A 15,342-nucleotide genomic window follows, 5' to 3' on the forward strand; every position below is an offset into this window, starting at 1 on the left:
CTTTCTGCTGTTTGCAGAAAGAGAAAAATAGAGTTTATCTTGGCGGCACGTTGCAGCTCGTTGAAACCAGGGGTGACCTTGTTTCTCGTAATGAGTTCACGCAATTTTTATCCTGCAATTTCCAACATAATCTAACATGGTACTTTTTTTTTTTCTAGTTTTATAATGATAATATATCGAGGTAATTAATCTTATATGTTTGATAAAATGTGTGGTGGCTGTTTACATTTAATTTTTAAAGTTAGAATAAATGCACTAATCTACAGTTATTATAATTTTATAACATTTCTTAAAATGTTAACAGGTGGAACAGAGTTTGTCAATAAATTACAGATTTTCCTTGTTTTTTTTACTTCTTTGTATTTTGTATTTTAAGGAAGGCTTTGTAAAAAAAAAAAATCATTTCAACAGCATAATGCTGCTTTATTCCTCTTTATTATTTATTTTTTTAATTCTCTGCTGTGGCTTTGCGGCTTAACAGTCGTATGAAAGAGGACATCACCATCACTGGTGATGAAACACTGTACAGGTCAAATTAGCTACTGGCTCCCTACGCTTTTCACATGAGAGCAGGTTCACCCTGAACGCGTGTGACAGATGTGAAAGGGTCTGTAAGAACGACCTGTGATCGTTCAGCCTGACTGACTTTGTGGTGGCCTGTGGAGACATATCCCTCATTCCTCCTGGCGTACGGCAACGCTCAGCAATACCTATCACCGCTGACTGAACCCTTGATAGAAGATTCATGTTATTTGCACCATATTCTGACCTGATACCATCCAAATATCACAGCAAAAATCCCAGCAAACCAGGCAATATTTTCCCAATTTTCTCTTGTCCAACCTTGCAGAGCCCTTGTGAATTATAGCTTCTGTTTCCTGTTCTTTACTGACAGGAGTGGGACACGTTGTGGACTTCTGCTGGCAGGTCAGTGTAAACTGTCTGATACCGTTTAAAAGACTTTGTCCAACTTGTCAGACCAGACCGTACCTTAAATAAATCTATATCTTGTGCTTCATGTTCCTCGTCTGTCAGTGTCTGGCAGGAAATGCTTAGTCACCCGCTCGCTGACTCACCCGCCCTGTGGGGGTTCGACTTGTTTCAACCCCAGCGTCGACAGTTTGACCGTCCACAGATGGTCAGCAATGCTCAATTAAAAGACATGCTGCGTACAGTAAACACTGCATAGCAGCACTTTTTTGGGCTAAAATGATGAAAAATATACACTCCTTTAGAAATACATTTGACTGAGCGCTTGTAACAACAGTCTTTTATTTGGCCTTACATTTCAATCATTCATTCAATAATTAATATACATGATATATACAGGAGCGAACAAAGGCGTTTGTGTCTTTGTTTCACCGTCTTGCAGTAAAGGTTGGCAGTGCATTCTTGGCCTTTTTAACAGTGTCACTGGGTTTCTTTCTTCCGTCTTCGCGTGCACACACACACACACAAGCTCACTCACAGATACACACTCACACACACACACACACACACACACACACACACACACACACACACGGCGTCAGTGGGGCCAGAGCCTTATCATCATGTGTTTCTGCTGCAGAATTTCCATCCAGTTCAACCTCGTCTCAGCCGTCTCTGCTCTGTTCATCTGCGCCAATACTGAATAGATGGAGAGATAGGAACATATCAGAGCTGAATATTTAAGCTTTTTCTTTTAAATCACATCACAACAACGACTATTTGATGTTTATGTTTTAGTTTAACAGGGAGTTGGAGTCACCACTCTGACACTTGTACACACTTTCTGTATACAAAACCATTTAAATCAGATTATGTCTGTGTTAGATCACTGACTGGTGTTGAATCGAAAAGAATGCGGTAATGATCAAAACTCATTTTTGGACCTGTTAGAGTCGTGGCTTAGTTTCTATATTATGTCGATGAGTGAAATGTCCCTATAACGAGTCCTGAACATGAAGGACTGAGCTACAAAAATAGACGAGAACGAAGGGGTAGGAAAAACAAGATGAGGATTACAAGGGAGATGAGGAGGAAAAGGGGAAGAGCATGACAAAGGAGAAGATAAAAAAAAGAGGGAGGAAGTTGGAGAGAGAGAAGATGACTAAGAAAAAAAGAGACGCAGCAGAGGACGAGGAAGAAGAGAAGGACAAAGAAAAAGGTAAAAGATTTTGAAGTGGAGAGGGAAGAAAGACGAGGAAAAAGGCAGAAGGGAGAAAACTGGAGGAAGAAGACAAGAAAATAAGATTAAGAAACTAGAAGACAAAGACGAGAGGTTAGAGGAAGAGGAAGAAAGGAAGATTTATTTTTTTTCAAAGTTTGAACAATATTTCCTATTTGACCATAAACACAACAGTATTATTCAGATGTGTTCCACCTCCTCTTCGACCAGCTCTGTTCTGTGTTGTATATCTGACAACTCTTACCTGAGCAAACTTGTGTATCTGCTCGACCACTGCAGCAAACAGAGCACCCACGCTCTCATCAATCAGACTCTGCATGTAGTGGACCGCCTCCTCATCCGACAGGTCCAGCCTGAACTTGTCCTGCACCTGGAGGCAAATAAACCGTCTTGTTATTATGTTAGGAATCAGTTTCTCGTTCAATAAATTCTAATTCCGTCCTTTCTAATAATAGGCTTAATGAGCCACCCTTAACTTGACAAAACATTTGATTTACACATCAACAAATACTAAACAACACAGACTTGATTAAAGTGAGTGACTAACCTACTAACTAACTCACCTTCTTGACAGTCTTGTCAGGCTCCAGAGCGATGTCGGGAATATTGGCATCCACCATGAGTGAGAACAGATTGAGGATCAGGTTGGAGTATCTGAGGGGACGAAGGGGAGAAACACGCTTTAGTTCAGAGACTGAATATAAGCAGGACATGTGTGTTTGTTCATGATGCTACTGATATAGAAGATATAGAAAAAGAACTGCAGGAGGAGGAAGAGGAGGCCTGTCTCTGTTTGCTCGACTGTTGGCCAGAGGAATGGAAAATAAAAAAAAAGGAGAAGGAAGAAGAAAAAGGAGAAGGTGGTGGTAGAGGACGTGGAAAAATTGAAAGAGCTGGAAGAAGGTGCAGGAAGAAGACAAATAGAAGGAAGAACAGGAGAGGATCGGGAGGAAGTCAAAGGGCAGAGGGGGGAAAAATAAGAAAGAAGGAAGAAAAGCAGAAGAGGAAGGGCATGAAGAGCAAGAAGGGAAAGATGGAGAAGAGAAATGTAGGAAGAGCAGAAAAAGGTGATGAAGAAGGATAGAAACAGGAAGAAGGGGGGAGAGAGGAGGAACAGAAAGAAGAAGCAGCTGAAAATAGTTTTTCCTAAACAACTATTGCCCCCTGTAGAAATAACTGGTGACTGGCATCTACCTCCTTAGGTGAAGGAATGCGGTGTAGCACTGCTTCCTGAACTCCTGGTACTGCTCACTCTGCATGCCCCCCATCCCCTCCACCATCTCTTTACTCAGCTTCATGGGTGGAGGCAGCGGTTTGGGGTCTCGTCCCAGGATGTAGCCGAAGTCGATGTGGAAGAGCTTCCCTGGATGAAAGGAGGAGAAAAATAATCTGAAGAACCGCTCTTAGAGAGAGTCCCAAACTCATCACGTCACCATGAGTACGTCCGCCTCACCAGTCTTGGTCAGAAGCAGGTTGTCCAGATGTCTGTCTCCAACTCCCAGGATGTAAGTGATGACACAGTAACCAGCTGGAAGGAGACAGGGAGGGAGACAATGGTTAGACCTCTGAGATCAGTTAACCTGCTGGGAGGAATAATCTGTAGCGAGTGTCGCACCGCAGCTCTTCACGTAGGTGTCCATCACCTCCAAGCTGATGCCGTACGGTCCTTTTTCGCTGGGTGCATGCTTCCTGAAGAAGCTCTGTGAAAACACGAGGTCAAACGTAAGCAGCGTTTCACTGAGTTCACATCAGGTCTCGTGGTTGACGCTACTCACCTGGATGTTGCCTTCAGTAGCCAGGACTTCAGCAACAGGAACCGACTGGACAAACTGCATAAAACCTGGAACAACAAAATTCAATTTGGTAAATATTCAGTTTTTCAAATACATCCCGTCAGCAACTTAAAGCTTTTGTCTTCTGACATAACAAAAAAATCCTTTATTCCTTTATTTGGTATGGAGAGGTTTTCTTACCATGTTTAGTGCTGGTGGCTAGAACCTTGTAGGGCGTCAACTTCAGGTCCAAATTCTCTTTCCTCAACAGCTATAAAGCCAAAAATAGGTTCAAATTAAGGTTTAATTTTAGCCACGGTAAACAAGTCTGTGTTCCAAAGATGATGCTTGATCAAAAATATTAACTCATGAACTATTCATCTAAGTTAATTAATAACTGGGGGACTGAGGGATGAAAATATTGTGTAAGTGAAAATTTCAAGTCAGCAGCATTGTAATCTACTACCTCTGTCAAGGAATTTTATTAGCTATATATATTAGCTATCATAACTATATATAATAGGATTCATGAAGTTCATCTAAATGAAAGTGGACCACTGACAAGATGTGCAAATATTGATTGGGAGCTATGTTGCGCTATAGATATGTTTTCTAAGTTTTCTAAAACAGACTTATCAATTTACTTATCAATCCCCTGTGTAGGATTTTCACTGCTGAGTTTATTACTGATGACGCACACTGACTTTAAGCTCTATCCCGATTTTAAAAATATAACATTATCTTTGCCTGTGGTCCCACACCCCTGTACACTCATATCAACAGTCTTTACTTTGTCCATGAGTGAGATGATCTGCAGGATGAGCTGGTCTTGTCTCAGGTCGTCTCCGTGTTTGAAGATCACAGGGTACATGGCTCCGTCCTCCGCCTTGAAGATGAGTTTGGCTGGCATCAGAGCACTCTGACAGACACACAGAGAAGAAAATTCAGTATTTACCGCACACCGCACCGATATTAGAATCCTACCCAAGGTGAAACTTTAAATTCTAGTACTGAATGTCTTTTCTAACGTGTCAGTGATTAGATTACTTGTGCTGCAAGTAATCTAATAAATTAGATTACTGAAAGTAATCTAATAAAAGAAGAGTGTAAAGGACCACACAAGCAAATACCCAGACCTCAGCAAGTCCGCAGGTATGTTTCAATGCTGTTATATGTGGTTGTCTGAGCAGTAGATGACCTATTTAGCAGCTAACTGACAGTATCTGTGCTTTTTCTTTTGTGAGAGTTTGTTTGAACTCTGGTTCAACAACCTATGATGCAGGACAAGAAGTGTGTTTGTGTTCGTAAGTCAGAAAAGGAGAAAAGGAAAGCAGTAAACTCATGTGATTGTTGTTCAAATGTAATCTTCCTATGACAAAACTGTATACAAAAAAAGTCTTTAGTTATGCAGATGACACTTGACACTACAATGCTACTATAATGTTACTGCTAAATTCATTCAAAACTACAGAAAAAAAAAGTCAATTTATCCCCATTTTTTTTCCATGCTTTACAGCAGACCTACTATATGTGTTCTATATTAAGCTTAATGAAAATTACAAATATACATACATACATACATACATACATAATTATCGTTCTGTATTCAATATTAAGCTATTCAAATAATACACTGTTTAAAATATTCCTTTTTTTAATTTCTATTTTTTGTTCAAGTGACAAAGCGATCTATTTTGGCCTCAGTAGTTGGCTGATGGGAGCGAGCTGCACTGTTAGCTTCTCTGCTAATATTGCAGCATGCCTTTAACCTCGGGACTGACTAGGCTCTCGGAACCTGACAGAGTTGGCATGTAATGTGGCGCCGCGTGATTGGCTCAGCAGCAATAGGGACGGGGCCTACTGTGTTTAGGTTGACAGATCTAGTGTGGTGCTCGGTGTGAAATGGTGCGCTGCTGAGACAGCTCCTGTATCGTTGAATGAGTGCTGAATGAAAGATAAACTCTTCTGCCTTCTGTATTTATTACTAGAATACATTGGTTTTCATGTTAATGTGTATTTAAAGACATTTTAATTTGTGGGGGAAAACTGAAAAAACATATATAAAAAATATCTAATCTCCTGTTTGCAGATGATGGTGACATCTCCTCTACCTTAAAGAGCGTTGCTGTCTCCGGGACGATGCCTCTGATCCTGATCTGAGGCTCCAGAGGAAGTGGAATCGGCTCAATTTCGGAGAGATTCACCTTCTCATTGTCAGCCAGCAGAGCCTGCAGCCGCTCTGTCTGCACACACACACACACAAACACGGATATACTGATGTTAACACAATTGGGCAGGAACAGCTGCTACAGTCGACGATCAGAAGCTTGAAATATTATAAAGGGTGTTTTTTTGCATCAAGTGCATTCAGAGTGAAATGGAAGAAATTAAACAATTATGGTGAATACTTGCCAGTTATCAGTGTCTACAATCACTTAGATCTGAATCATAAATACATTTTGCAGGTTCAAACACATATCTACCTTCTTCTTGCGATTTCCACTCTCCCGCTGGACAGCTTTCATCAGCTGCACCAGTCTGTCTACAAACGTCTGCTGGGCGGCTAAGAGTGACCGCATCACCCTCACACTCTTATCACCCTGGAGGGAAGAGAAAAGTGTGAACGCAAAGGGGTATTTAGTATCATTCTCCTCATGCAGTGACAAATTTGGCAAATTTATTTATGACATTTAGCAGATTTCATGGAGAAAAGCTAATTTAAAGTTAGGAGGGATTCAAAAGACAAGACCATTGCAATAATTTATTATATTTCTTTCATCTAATTGTTCTTTCGAGCGCGGACCTTGAGTAACGCCTGACTGAACCTCCTCATGACGTTCAGGTACATCTCATGGGTTTTCGGATCTCTCTGCTGGGTGTCTTGATCCTCACACTCCACAATCACGTACCTGTGGAACAATTTACACATGCATGTGTGTCATAATAAACTTTAAACTGGGATTTTTAATTAAAGAAACACTATGTCCTAACTGTACTCACCAGTACAAGTAGTTGGCTAGCGTAGAGTTCTTGCAAGCGCGCGAGATGAGGAACGTACACAGGTCTTGCTACAAAGGCACACAGACACAACGTTGTGCTTAACACACCTGACCTAGATTAATATGTCTTTATTTTTTTAAATAAAAGACAATTTTGATATTTTCTAACCTCTAGAGTCTCACTGTCGGCTCCTTCTTTGCCTTTCTGTGAGACAGTGGGCGGTCCAGATGTACCAGAAGCAGACTGAGAACTACAAAAAGAATGAAACAGAGGGGGAAAAAATGATCAAAAGGAATTAACCAACGGCAAGAAATTTTAAAGACAAAAACTCAAAAGAGACGTTTCATTTTAATGTCTGCATTGTTTATCCGCGCTTCACTCTACACACAGGTCAGAACTGGTTGCAGAGCTGCGGTCGTCTGCAACCAGCCGACAGCCTGAGATTCTGAGCACAGCTGCAGATCTGCCAGTAAAATCATAACACCCAATGAGTTCATTACGGTTTCTGAAAGAGAAATAATCACATTCTGCAAGTCAGCAAACGCTCCCGCAGCCAGCGAACATTTTGGGGTAAATTTAGATCGTAGAAGTGAAGAAACACGTTTCACACTTCAAAGACATTTTTTTATCATATTTATTTTTTTTTTTCTATCAGAAAGGACGAGAACTCCTGACCCTGCGAGTGTGGCTAGTAGTTGTTAGTTTCCCGCCAGAGTAGCTTAGAAGTGCTGACCTGTCCATTGTGGAGTCATCTGTAAGTCCCTGGGTGTCTCTCTTGCCGGGGTCCAAGCCCCCCTGAATATCACGGAAGTTCTCATACTTGAGCGCCTGGACCAGCTGGAGAAGGTACATCAGAAGGTCCTGGAGAAGACATGGGAACAACTATGATGATGGTACAACAAAGATATAGCCTTTAAAAAAATGTAATGAAGTATTTAAACTATATGATTATTTTTTGTTGGTTGGGGTCAGGCTCACATCTGACCCCTGTACAATGATAAACTTTTCTTTAATATAAATATTGAAGGACAACATAAAAGTGAATGCATTTAAGATAAGATAATCCAGGATTCACGTATCCGTCCACCTTTGCCTACCTCATCATCAGCCTGCTGCAGGCGCGCCACGGCGTAGCGTCTCACTGTGGGGTTTGTGAAATGGGAGGACAGCAGCTCCAGGGAGTCCTCCACGTCCATGGGCCGCCACTTCCCCAGCAGCTCAAGAGCCTGCTTGGCCTCCTGCGGCAGATCCCAGTTCACGCACTTCAGGAACTTCGTCAGGGCCTGGATAGAGAAGAAGGCAGGTAGCACTGAATGCGTGAGCAGGGATATACAGTAGTTTCCTCTTGGAGAGAAAAGTTATGTTTTTTTTTTTTACAGCTGGATAAAGCAGAGAGGAAACTACTAAGACACTCACCTTCTCCTGTGTGGTGAGGTAGTACCTGAACTTCCACACCAGGTCCTGCTCTTCAGAGGTCAGCTGCTTGGTTGGAGGGTAGCTAACGATGATCTGTTGGTGAATACAAACACAAAATATGTCAACGTGTTCTGATTTATAGAGCTCTGCATGTTCACACAACTCTCTTCACTGATCTAGTGTAGTCCCTACTGTGGACCCATTTAAAAAAAATTCTGTGTAGTCTTACATTAATGTGAATTGTGGATTATTTGCATCTATGTGGCTTTTATAATTTCTTTAATCTGTACAGTGTTATTCTTTATTCTTTTTTGTCTGTGACACCTGTACTTAAAGTACTCAGAGCTCATAGCTGCGTACATTGAGCTGGTCACGTGTGGCAGCGTTGGGCTTCAGGTCATGATCCGAGGGCCCACTGCGAAGGCTACGAGCCAGTTTGTGATGTTTGCTCTCCACCAGGTTTTCCTGTTAGGAAAAGCAAGAACAAACCGTGAATGAAATACCAAATCTGCTGAATTCTTTTATGCTTCATCGAAGCCACTATAAATGTGTGTCTCACCATCGCCATCTGTGGGTCGGGAACTTTGACGATGTCACAGCTGGTAAGAACGGGCGACGTGTCATCTCCGTCCTGAACGGAGACGAAGTACAAATTACTAATCAGCCGACACCATCTCAACTGGTAAGATACTGACATATGCCTGCAGTAAGGATAATACGTGATCGTATGCACTTTTTATAAGAATAAGAAAATACCTTCTCGTAATAGACAATGCTGTATTCCTTGTCATTTGTTTTGACACGAGGAAACTCCACCATGAGGTACATGAAGTTAGAGCTGCGCTTCTCACTCTGCAGAAACACACAGACGGCTTTTTAAAATGACTCTTAGAAACATCACATATACTGCATTGTTCTTTCCCAGTATGTTACTGCATTCCTCTGAGATGTGCACACAAGTCTAGCAGATCTCGATGTACAGCGTACACAACATAACGCGGCTAAACCACCTCACCTCGTTGATCATCTCTATCTCTCTGAAGGTGAGACGGTCCAGCCAGTCCACCTTCACCATGTGGCCCTGTCGGTGAGCCTTCGTCAGCTGGATGGAGACGGGGGAAATATGAGAAGAGGAAAGAGGGCAGGGAGGTGAGCTGTTTATAAATATACAAATGCAGAAATTGAGGTTTTGTTTTGTTGCAGAACTGGTCACAGCACAGTGGTTTGTGTGCAAACAGCTCGACTAATCATGCACAAACTCAGTGCCAGCAGCCAAACCAGCATGTCCAGTCACACACTCAGCAGCCAATCCACTCATCAGTTAGTGAGTGTTGGGGATGTAAGCGAATGCTTGCTGATGAACACAAAGATCACAACTCAGCTGGTTAGAATTAGCACTCTTTTTAAAAAAAAACAAAAACAAAACATGAACTGGCAGCAGCCTGAATCTGAAATACAATTAAGTCAACTACACTCAGGATGAATAAAAGAGATTAAAAAAATAACGAAGGAAAATAAGAACATAAACAAATATGAAAATAAAATGGACTCCCTGACAGCATCCTTTAAGTACCTCCAAAAGTTGCAACAAGTTAATAAACTTAATTCTCTTGTGTCCACGTAGATATGAAATCCATGCACACTAAAAGACACACTGACGTATGACAGGAACTAAAAAAAAAAACAACAAAACAAAATAATGTGTGTGATGCTTTCAAGAACGCAGCCGTACACCTGGACAGACAAGTGGTCACATCAAAACCTGGTCAAAATGTATTTGTAAATGCGCTACACAGATGTAACCTACTTATGGGGCTTCCCACATAGAACAATGCAACGTGAACAGACCTTTAACGGAGAAACTAAATACTTGACTCCCCTGCCACAGTCTGAATTGTCCTGATGTGGTGATAATTAATTAACGCAAGTGGAAATTTATTTGCAAATACTTTTTAGCCATGGTCTTGTCATACACACACACACATATTCTGCATTGCCAACACTAACTCCTCTGCTTGTACTCACATCACTGAGTACCTCCAGGTCAGGGCCCTGGAACAGATGATGGTTTAGACATCGGAGGGTTTGTCTCTTTTTTCCAAACGCAGGCACAATGTTTCTCGTTCACCTTTCATCCAGTTTAATTTTTTACCCTCTTTTTTTTATCCATTTCCTCGCACACAAACTCCTATCCTCACTTTTCACGTTTGCACACGCATACGGTTATGTACCTTAGCGAGTCTCCCCATCTGGTCCTCTGCCAGGCTGCTGCTGGTGCGTCCTGGCGTGGTGGTGGGCTCCCCTCCGTCCCCCTCCACCCCGGGCCAAACCTTCAGGTCGTGCATCCCTTGCCGAAACATGCTAGAGCAGGAACAGAGAGAGGTGTTTCAAACGTTCACATCAAGGATGTATTTGTGCACTTTAAAGCTCAAACAGCAGTGAAGTTAAATTGTCAATACTCATCTTTTAAATAATGCTCAGGGGTCGTGAACGTTTTTCAAGGCAATGACCCCAAACTGAGAGAGATTAAGTAGGGACCCCCTACCTTCTCTACGTGTCCTATATTAAATTCGGCCTAGTGCTGTTCGTAAATATACATAATTATTATCATTTTGCAATTTAATATTAAGCCATCCCTTATCCCTTTACTAAAATATGTTGAATTCATGTTAATGTGTGTTTAAAGAAATTTAAATTTGTGGGGGGAAATAAAAAAAAAATTAAAAAAATGTCTAATCAACCAAAGATTTTGCGACCCCCCTTGCAGTACCTTCACAGACCCCCTGTTAAGGACCTATGCACTAACACATAATTGGTAAAAAAACAAAACAAAAGTACACTCACCCATATTTGCCAAATAAAGTAACAGTTGTTCCCCCAACAGGGACGGCTCGCCCGGGCCCATATATGTCCCACACTGTGAGGGCAACTTGGGCACTTTGGGGAAGGTCTGGGTACTTGACCGGTAGCCGCAGCCACTCATTCCAGCTGCACAGGACAAAAACAGAGAGCACAACGAGAGCTAAACTAAAGAGGAGATATACATTCAAAGCTGGTAAATGTCACCTTTCTAAAGTTATATGAAACCGTGTTTTTATAAGGTATAGTTTTAGCTCTAAAAAGCCAACGTCGTGGTTCTTACTTCCAACGTGTGCTGAACGGTTTGTACGAGGTGCGAACGGGGAGAGCAAGAGGTTTTCCTTCAGCAAACACCTGACAGGTGACATAGAGGTCCGAGCAGTTCTCCTGGTAGAGGCCGGAGAAGCGCAGCATCGGGTCTTCGAGCAGCGCTCTGTAGCTCTTCTGCTCCCGCTTTCCTTCCAAGCTTCCTCTGGAAGAGGAGAGAAGAGGAGTCGTGGCGGTAAGACAGGGGAGACGCCATTTGTTTGCTCAAGAAGAGCGCTCAAACTGGTTCACTAACAACAGTAAGCGTAAATATTTGGACAGTCTAAACTTTTTTTTTGTCCATTTATCAACTGTGCTTGTTTTAAAGTGGTTTAAAGTACGCTGTCAGGATAAAGGACATGGAGTAATAGCTTAAAGAACGTATAAAATAAAAGTATGCACCACTATTTCCACTAAGTGGAAAGTTATTGTTTTGCACATTGTCCTCACCAAGTCTTCTATTTAACTTTAGTATTGTATTGTATTGTATTGTTTAGATGGGGACAGCATGAAGAACTGGTCTAAGTAAATGGATACCGGTAGTGACTTTGACCCATATGCCACGAGAGTACAATATGGCAGTCAGATGACGACAAAGGCTTAATAATTGGCCTATTATAATTCAATATTAGTTCACATCGTGGTGGTATGATGCTAAAGGTGCTCAGCAGACACACGCTAGCTCAGTCACGATACTGAAAGTAAGCAGCCAGCTAAACTCACGAGCTTCAGTCGCTTACTTTCAGTCTAGCAGAAATGTACTGCAGTTTTCACACCTAACTAATAAATGTAGACAATTTATTTATGAGAAAAATACTAAACAAATGTGAGGAGTTCCTCGGCCGGTAGGTCAGACTATGAATGCGACCTAAACTTCTTTTAATTATGAAGTAATCTGTAGATTATACTCCAGGAACTCTGTTAATCGACTAATCGGTTTGTTTATTATACGCCGATTATAACTGGCTAAAAGGGAAGCTTAAAGTGTTCACACACACACACAACTATTTGCTTTTTTAAGCACGAAACAATCAGTTTAATAGATATGCGGCGTGTTTCATAAACTGTAAACCGTTTACGATTTAGAATAAAATGAGGGGAAAAAACCGTAAATGAAACAAACACGGCGAGCATCCTGTCAAGTCACAAGACAGATTAGTTAACACCGCCTGAACAAAAGCGGCGTATTAAGTGCAAAACTTACATCTTAAGTTGGACGTTGATGTCCAAGTCACAGCTGTAAACATAGTTGAATTTGTCAGTGTCCATCTTCCGACGGGGAAACACTAAATTCTAACCAAAAACCTGACGACTTCAACATGAAATCCCTGACGGTTATGCGAGACTTTGCGAGCGGTTGGGTTTGCGACAAGGCCTCGGATCAGCACAAAAACGCTCCACGGAGCCCAACTAACACTACGACCGCGCGGTTAGACACGTTGTCAAGACTGTACACAAGTTTAAAAGGGTAATTTAAGCGCGTGTAGTCAATGCAAAGGCATTCTTTTAACGGCTGTCTCACTGGGCATGATTTGATGTTTTTGATAGCTACACAACAACACAGCAGCAACTGAAATCTACAGTCAGGCATGAGTAGAAGATTCGTAATGTAGTGAGGCCGCAATGAGAGTACGGCAGACCGTTATTTCGTGGGTGGATTGATCGAGTCTGAACCGGAAAAGCAGGAAGTGTGGAAAGGGGCGGGGCTTAGAACGTTTATTAAAGGGCCAAGTATATTAAACCCTAAAACGCTTCAGACGAGATAATGTTCAGATCGTTGCTATAACGATTACAAAACAACACAATATAATACCAGGTTTTGTACCATCCTTTTTAATAATTAACGAATATATTTTTCTTCATATGTTTACAGAGCTTGTAAACATGATTTATTTCATGCTTTTTCTCTATTTAAGATAGGCTTTATGAATTTATTCTAAAATGTAATATTACATTATGTACTCATTACATTTTGTAGTACTGTAAACAATACTTCTCACTAAATAACTAACACTAAGAAAAACTGTGAACAAACTTCTTCTGTGTTACTTTTTCTTAATTATGGACAATGAAAAAGACGTAAAAAAATAGTGCTGGTACTATACCGTTTTTACACAATTAGTAGATGTATCAAAGCAATTGCTTATTTGATTATGTAAATAATTGTGCAACCACATATGTTTAACTGATTTAGGGAAATCTCAAGTGAATTGGTTGACTAGCTACAGTATTTCATTTTCAAGTTGTTCTTACCTTTTGTGTATTTTTTGGCCATTACTGCGAATTAAAAGTTAAGTTACATATAAAAGGCTACCAATACAATCAATAATGGGAAACAAACATATGATGTAACATGTACGACTACGATTACTTCTGCGCTGGAATTCACTTAACAATAAAAGAATATTCACACTAATACACAATGTATTTTCCATCTGTCAGTCGTACAAACAGAACCAAGGATGTTGACGCCATGGTGACGACCATCTGAACCTTCAAACAGAGAGTCCTCTCTAATTAAAACACACTTGTCGCCAATTAAGTGCATGTCCGTGAAGAGGCAATAGGCGTGTGACAGGAAAATCCTCATCTTTTGTTTTGACAAGAACCTCCCTTTTCATCAACACTGACGACAACACGGTTGTCAGATCAGGGTGTGAAGTCTGCGTCTGTGTATGTATGGGACCCGCAGGCCCTGAACAGGTCAGCACCAGTTGAACTTCTGGGAGAACACGTATCATTAAAAGACCTCCCATCCTTTGAAACTGTATGGAAAGAAATAAAAAATGGAGAATCAGAATAATCTAAAATGACCAAAGGATCTGTTCCATCAGGACTTATATTTAACAGTTTGTTTTATTAACAAATAATTCAACCTAGGTATGAACTGTGCAGCTTCAGAGAGGCAACTGTGACTCATATAGATCAAGTGAATGAAGAAGCACCCTAGCTGATCACAGAGACCCATCTACAGTTTCCAACTACTGTGGGGGTACCAGAGAAAACGCACATAAAACACAACGTTATGAGGCCCCGGGGTCTCCGTAAGAAGCTTGAGAGGATTTTTCCGATTATGTGCAGATATTAAACAAGTGGAAGAAGATGAGCTAATGTTTTTTTGCCACATGGACCGATACCTCACTGCAGAGTCAGGAAAGATGACAGTTTTCAGTTTTGATATATTTCCTTGAGTTTTGTGGATGAACTTGCACAAAGATTACAAAGAAATACAGATAGTTAAAGACAAATTCTGATATATCTCGAGGATGTACTGTGGACTTTAGCCCCAGTTATAAACATAAGAATATAGACTCTTAGTGTACAACTTTTGTGAACTTACAATATAAAGTACAAAGATTAAAGATTAATTCTTGACCTTTAAAATCTGGCAGTTTGACAAAAAGGTGCACTTGTTTTTTTGTTTTTTTTTATACAGTTTTGATCCAGTGGCTGAACATGATGTGGCATATGATTAATATATATAACATATTCTATAATATTGTACAATTTATGACCAAATTAAAGGAAATATATATAAAAATGATCTCAGAATGTGTTGGTTGAGCCTGAGCCACTTGTTTGTTGTACTCAGGGAGTGTTTCGTTGCTGCCAAAATCACCCATAAATCTTTAGTTGGGTTGTGGTTAGTAGATGTGATTGTAAAAGACTCCTCGTTCAGTGTGGGAAAGCATCTGTTCCCAAGTGTATTTATCGAGTTCATGCCCTTCTTACACCTAACACTCTAAATCTGTGCATCTGTGTATGCAAAGTGGGCGAACAAAAGAAAAATCTAAGTCACATCAATATTTGGTGTTAAGC

The 15,342-nt window shown here is 40.9% G+C and overlaps 1 protein-coding gene across 2 annotated transcripts; it reads right to left on the reverse strand.

Moving 5' to 3' along the window:
• Positions 1-1,255: 1,255 nt before the first annotated feature.
• Positions 1,256-13,116, reverse strand: pik3c3 (phosphatidylinositol 3-kinase, catalytic subunit type 3). 2 transcript variants are annotated; one of them, XM_047571850.1, is made up of 26 exons: positions 12,728-13,116; positions 11,501-11,689; positions 11,203-11,346; positions 10,590-10,719; positions 10,384-10,410; positions 9,374-9,460; positions 9,115-9,210; positions 8,918-8,989; positions 8,719-8,823; positions 8,359-8,451; positions 8,040-8,225; positions 7,676-7,803; positions 7,111-7,192; positions 6,943-7,010; positions 6,746-6,851; positions 6,426-6,542; positions 6,054-6,185; positions 4,733-4,861; positions 4,144-4,213; positions 3,946-4,010; positions 3,786-3,870; positions 3,624-3,698; positions 3,365-3,533; positions 2,734-2,824; positions 2,415-2,540; positions 1,256-1,629 (listed from the first exon to the last, which is right to left on the reverse strand). In XM_047571850.1, the coding sequence occupies exons 1-26, from the start codon at positions 12,790-12,792 to the stop codon at positions 1,615-1,617; spliced, it is 2,652 nt and encodes an 883-aa protein (XP_047427806.1). In that variant the 5' UTR covers positions 12,793-13,116; the 3' UTR covers positions 1,256-1,614. The 2 variants fall into 2 exon arrangements, with proteins under 2 accessions (XP_047427806.1, XP_047427815.1); XM_047571859.1 differs by lacking the exon at positions 10,384-10,410.
• Positions 13,117-15,342: the final 2,226 nt, after the last annotated feature.

The sequence above is a fragment of the Mugil cephalus genome, chromosome 1 (genome assembly GCF_022458985.1).
Source record: "Mugil cephalus isolate CIBA_MC_2020 chromosome 1, CIBA_Mcephalus_1.1, whole genome shotgun sequence".
Classification (NCBI taxonomy): domain Eukaryota; kingdom Metazoa; phylum Chordata; class Actinopteri; order Mugiliformes; family Mugilidae; genus Mugil; species Mugil cephalus.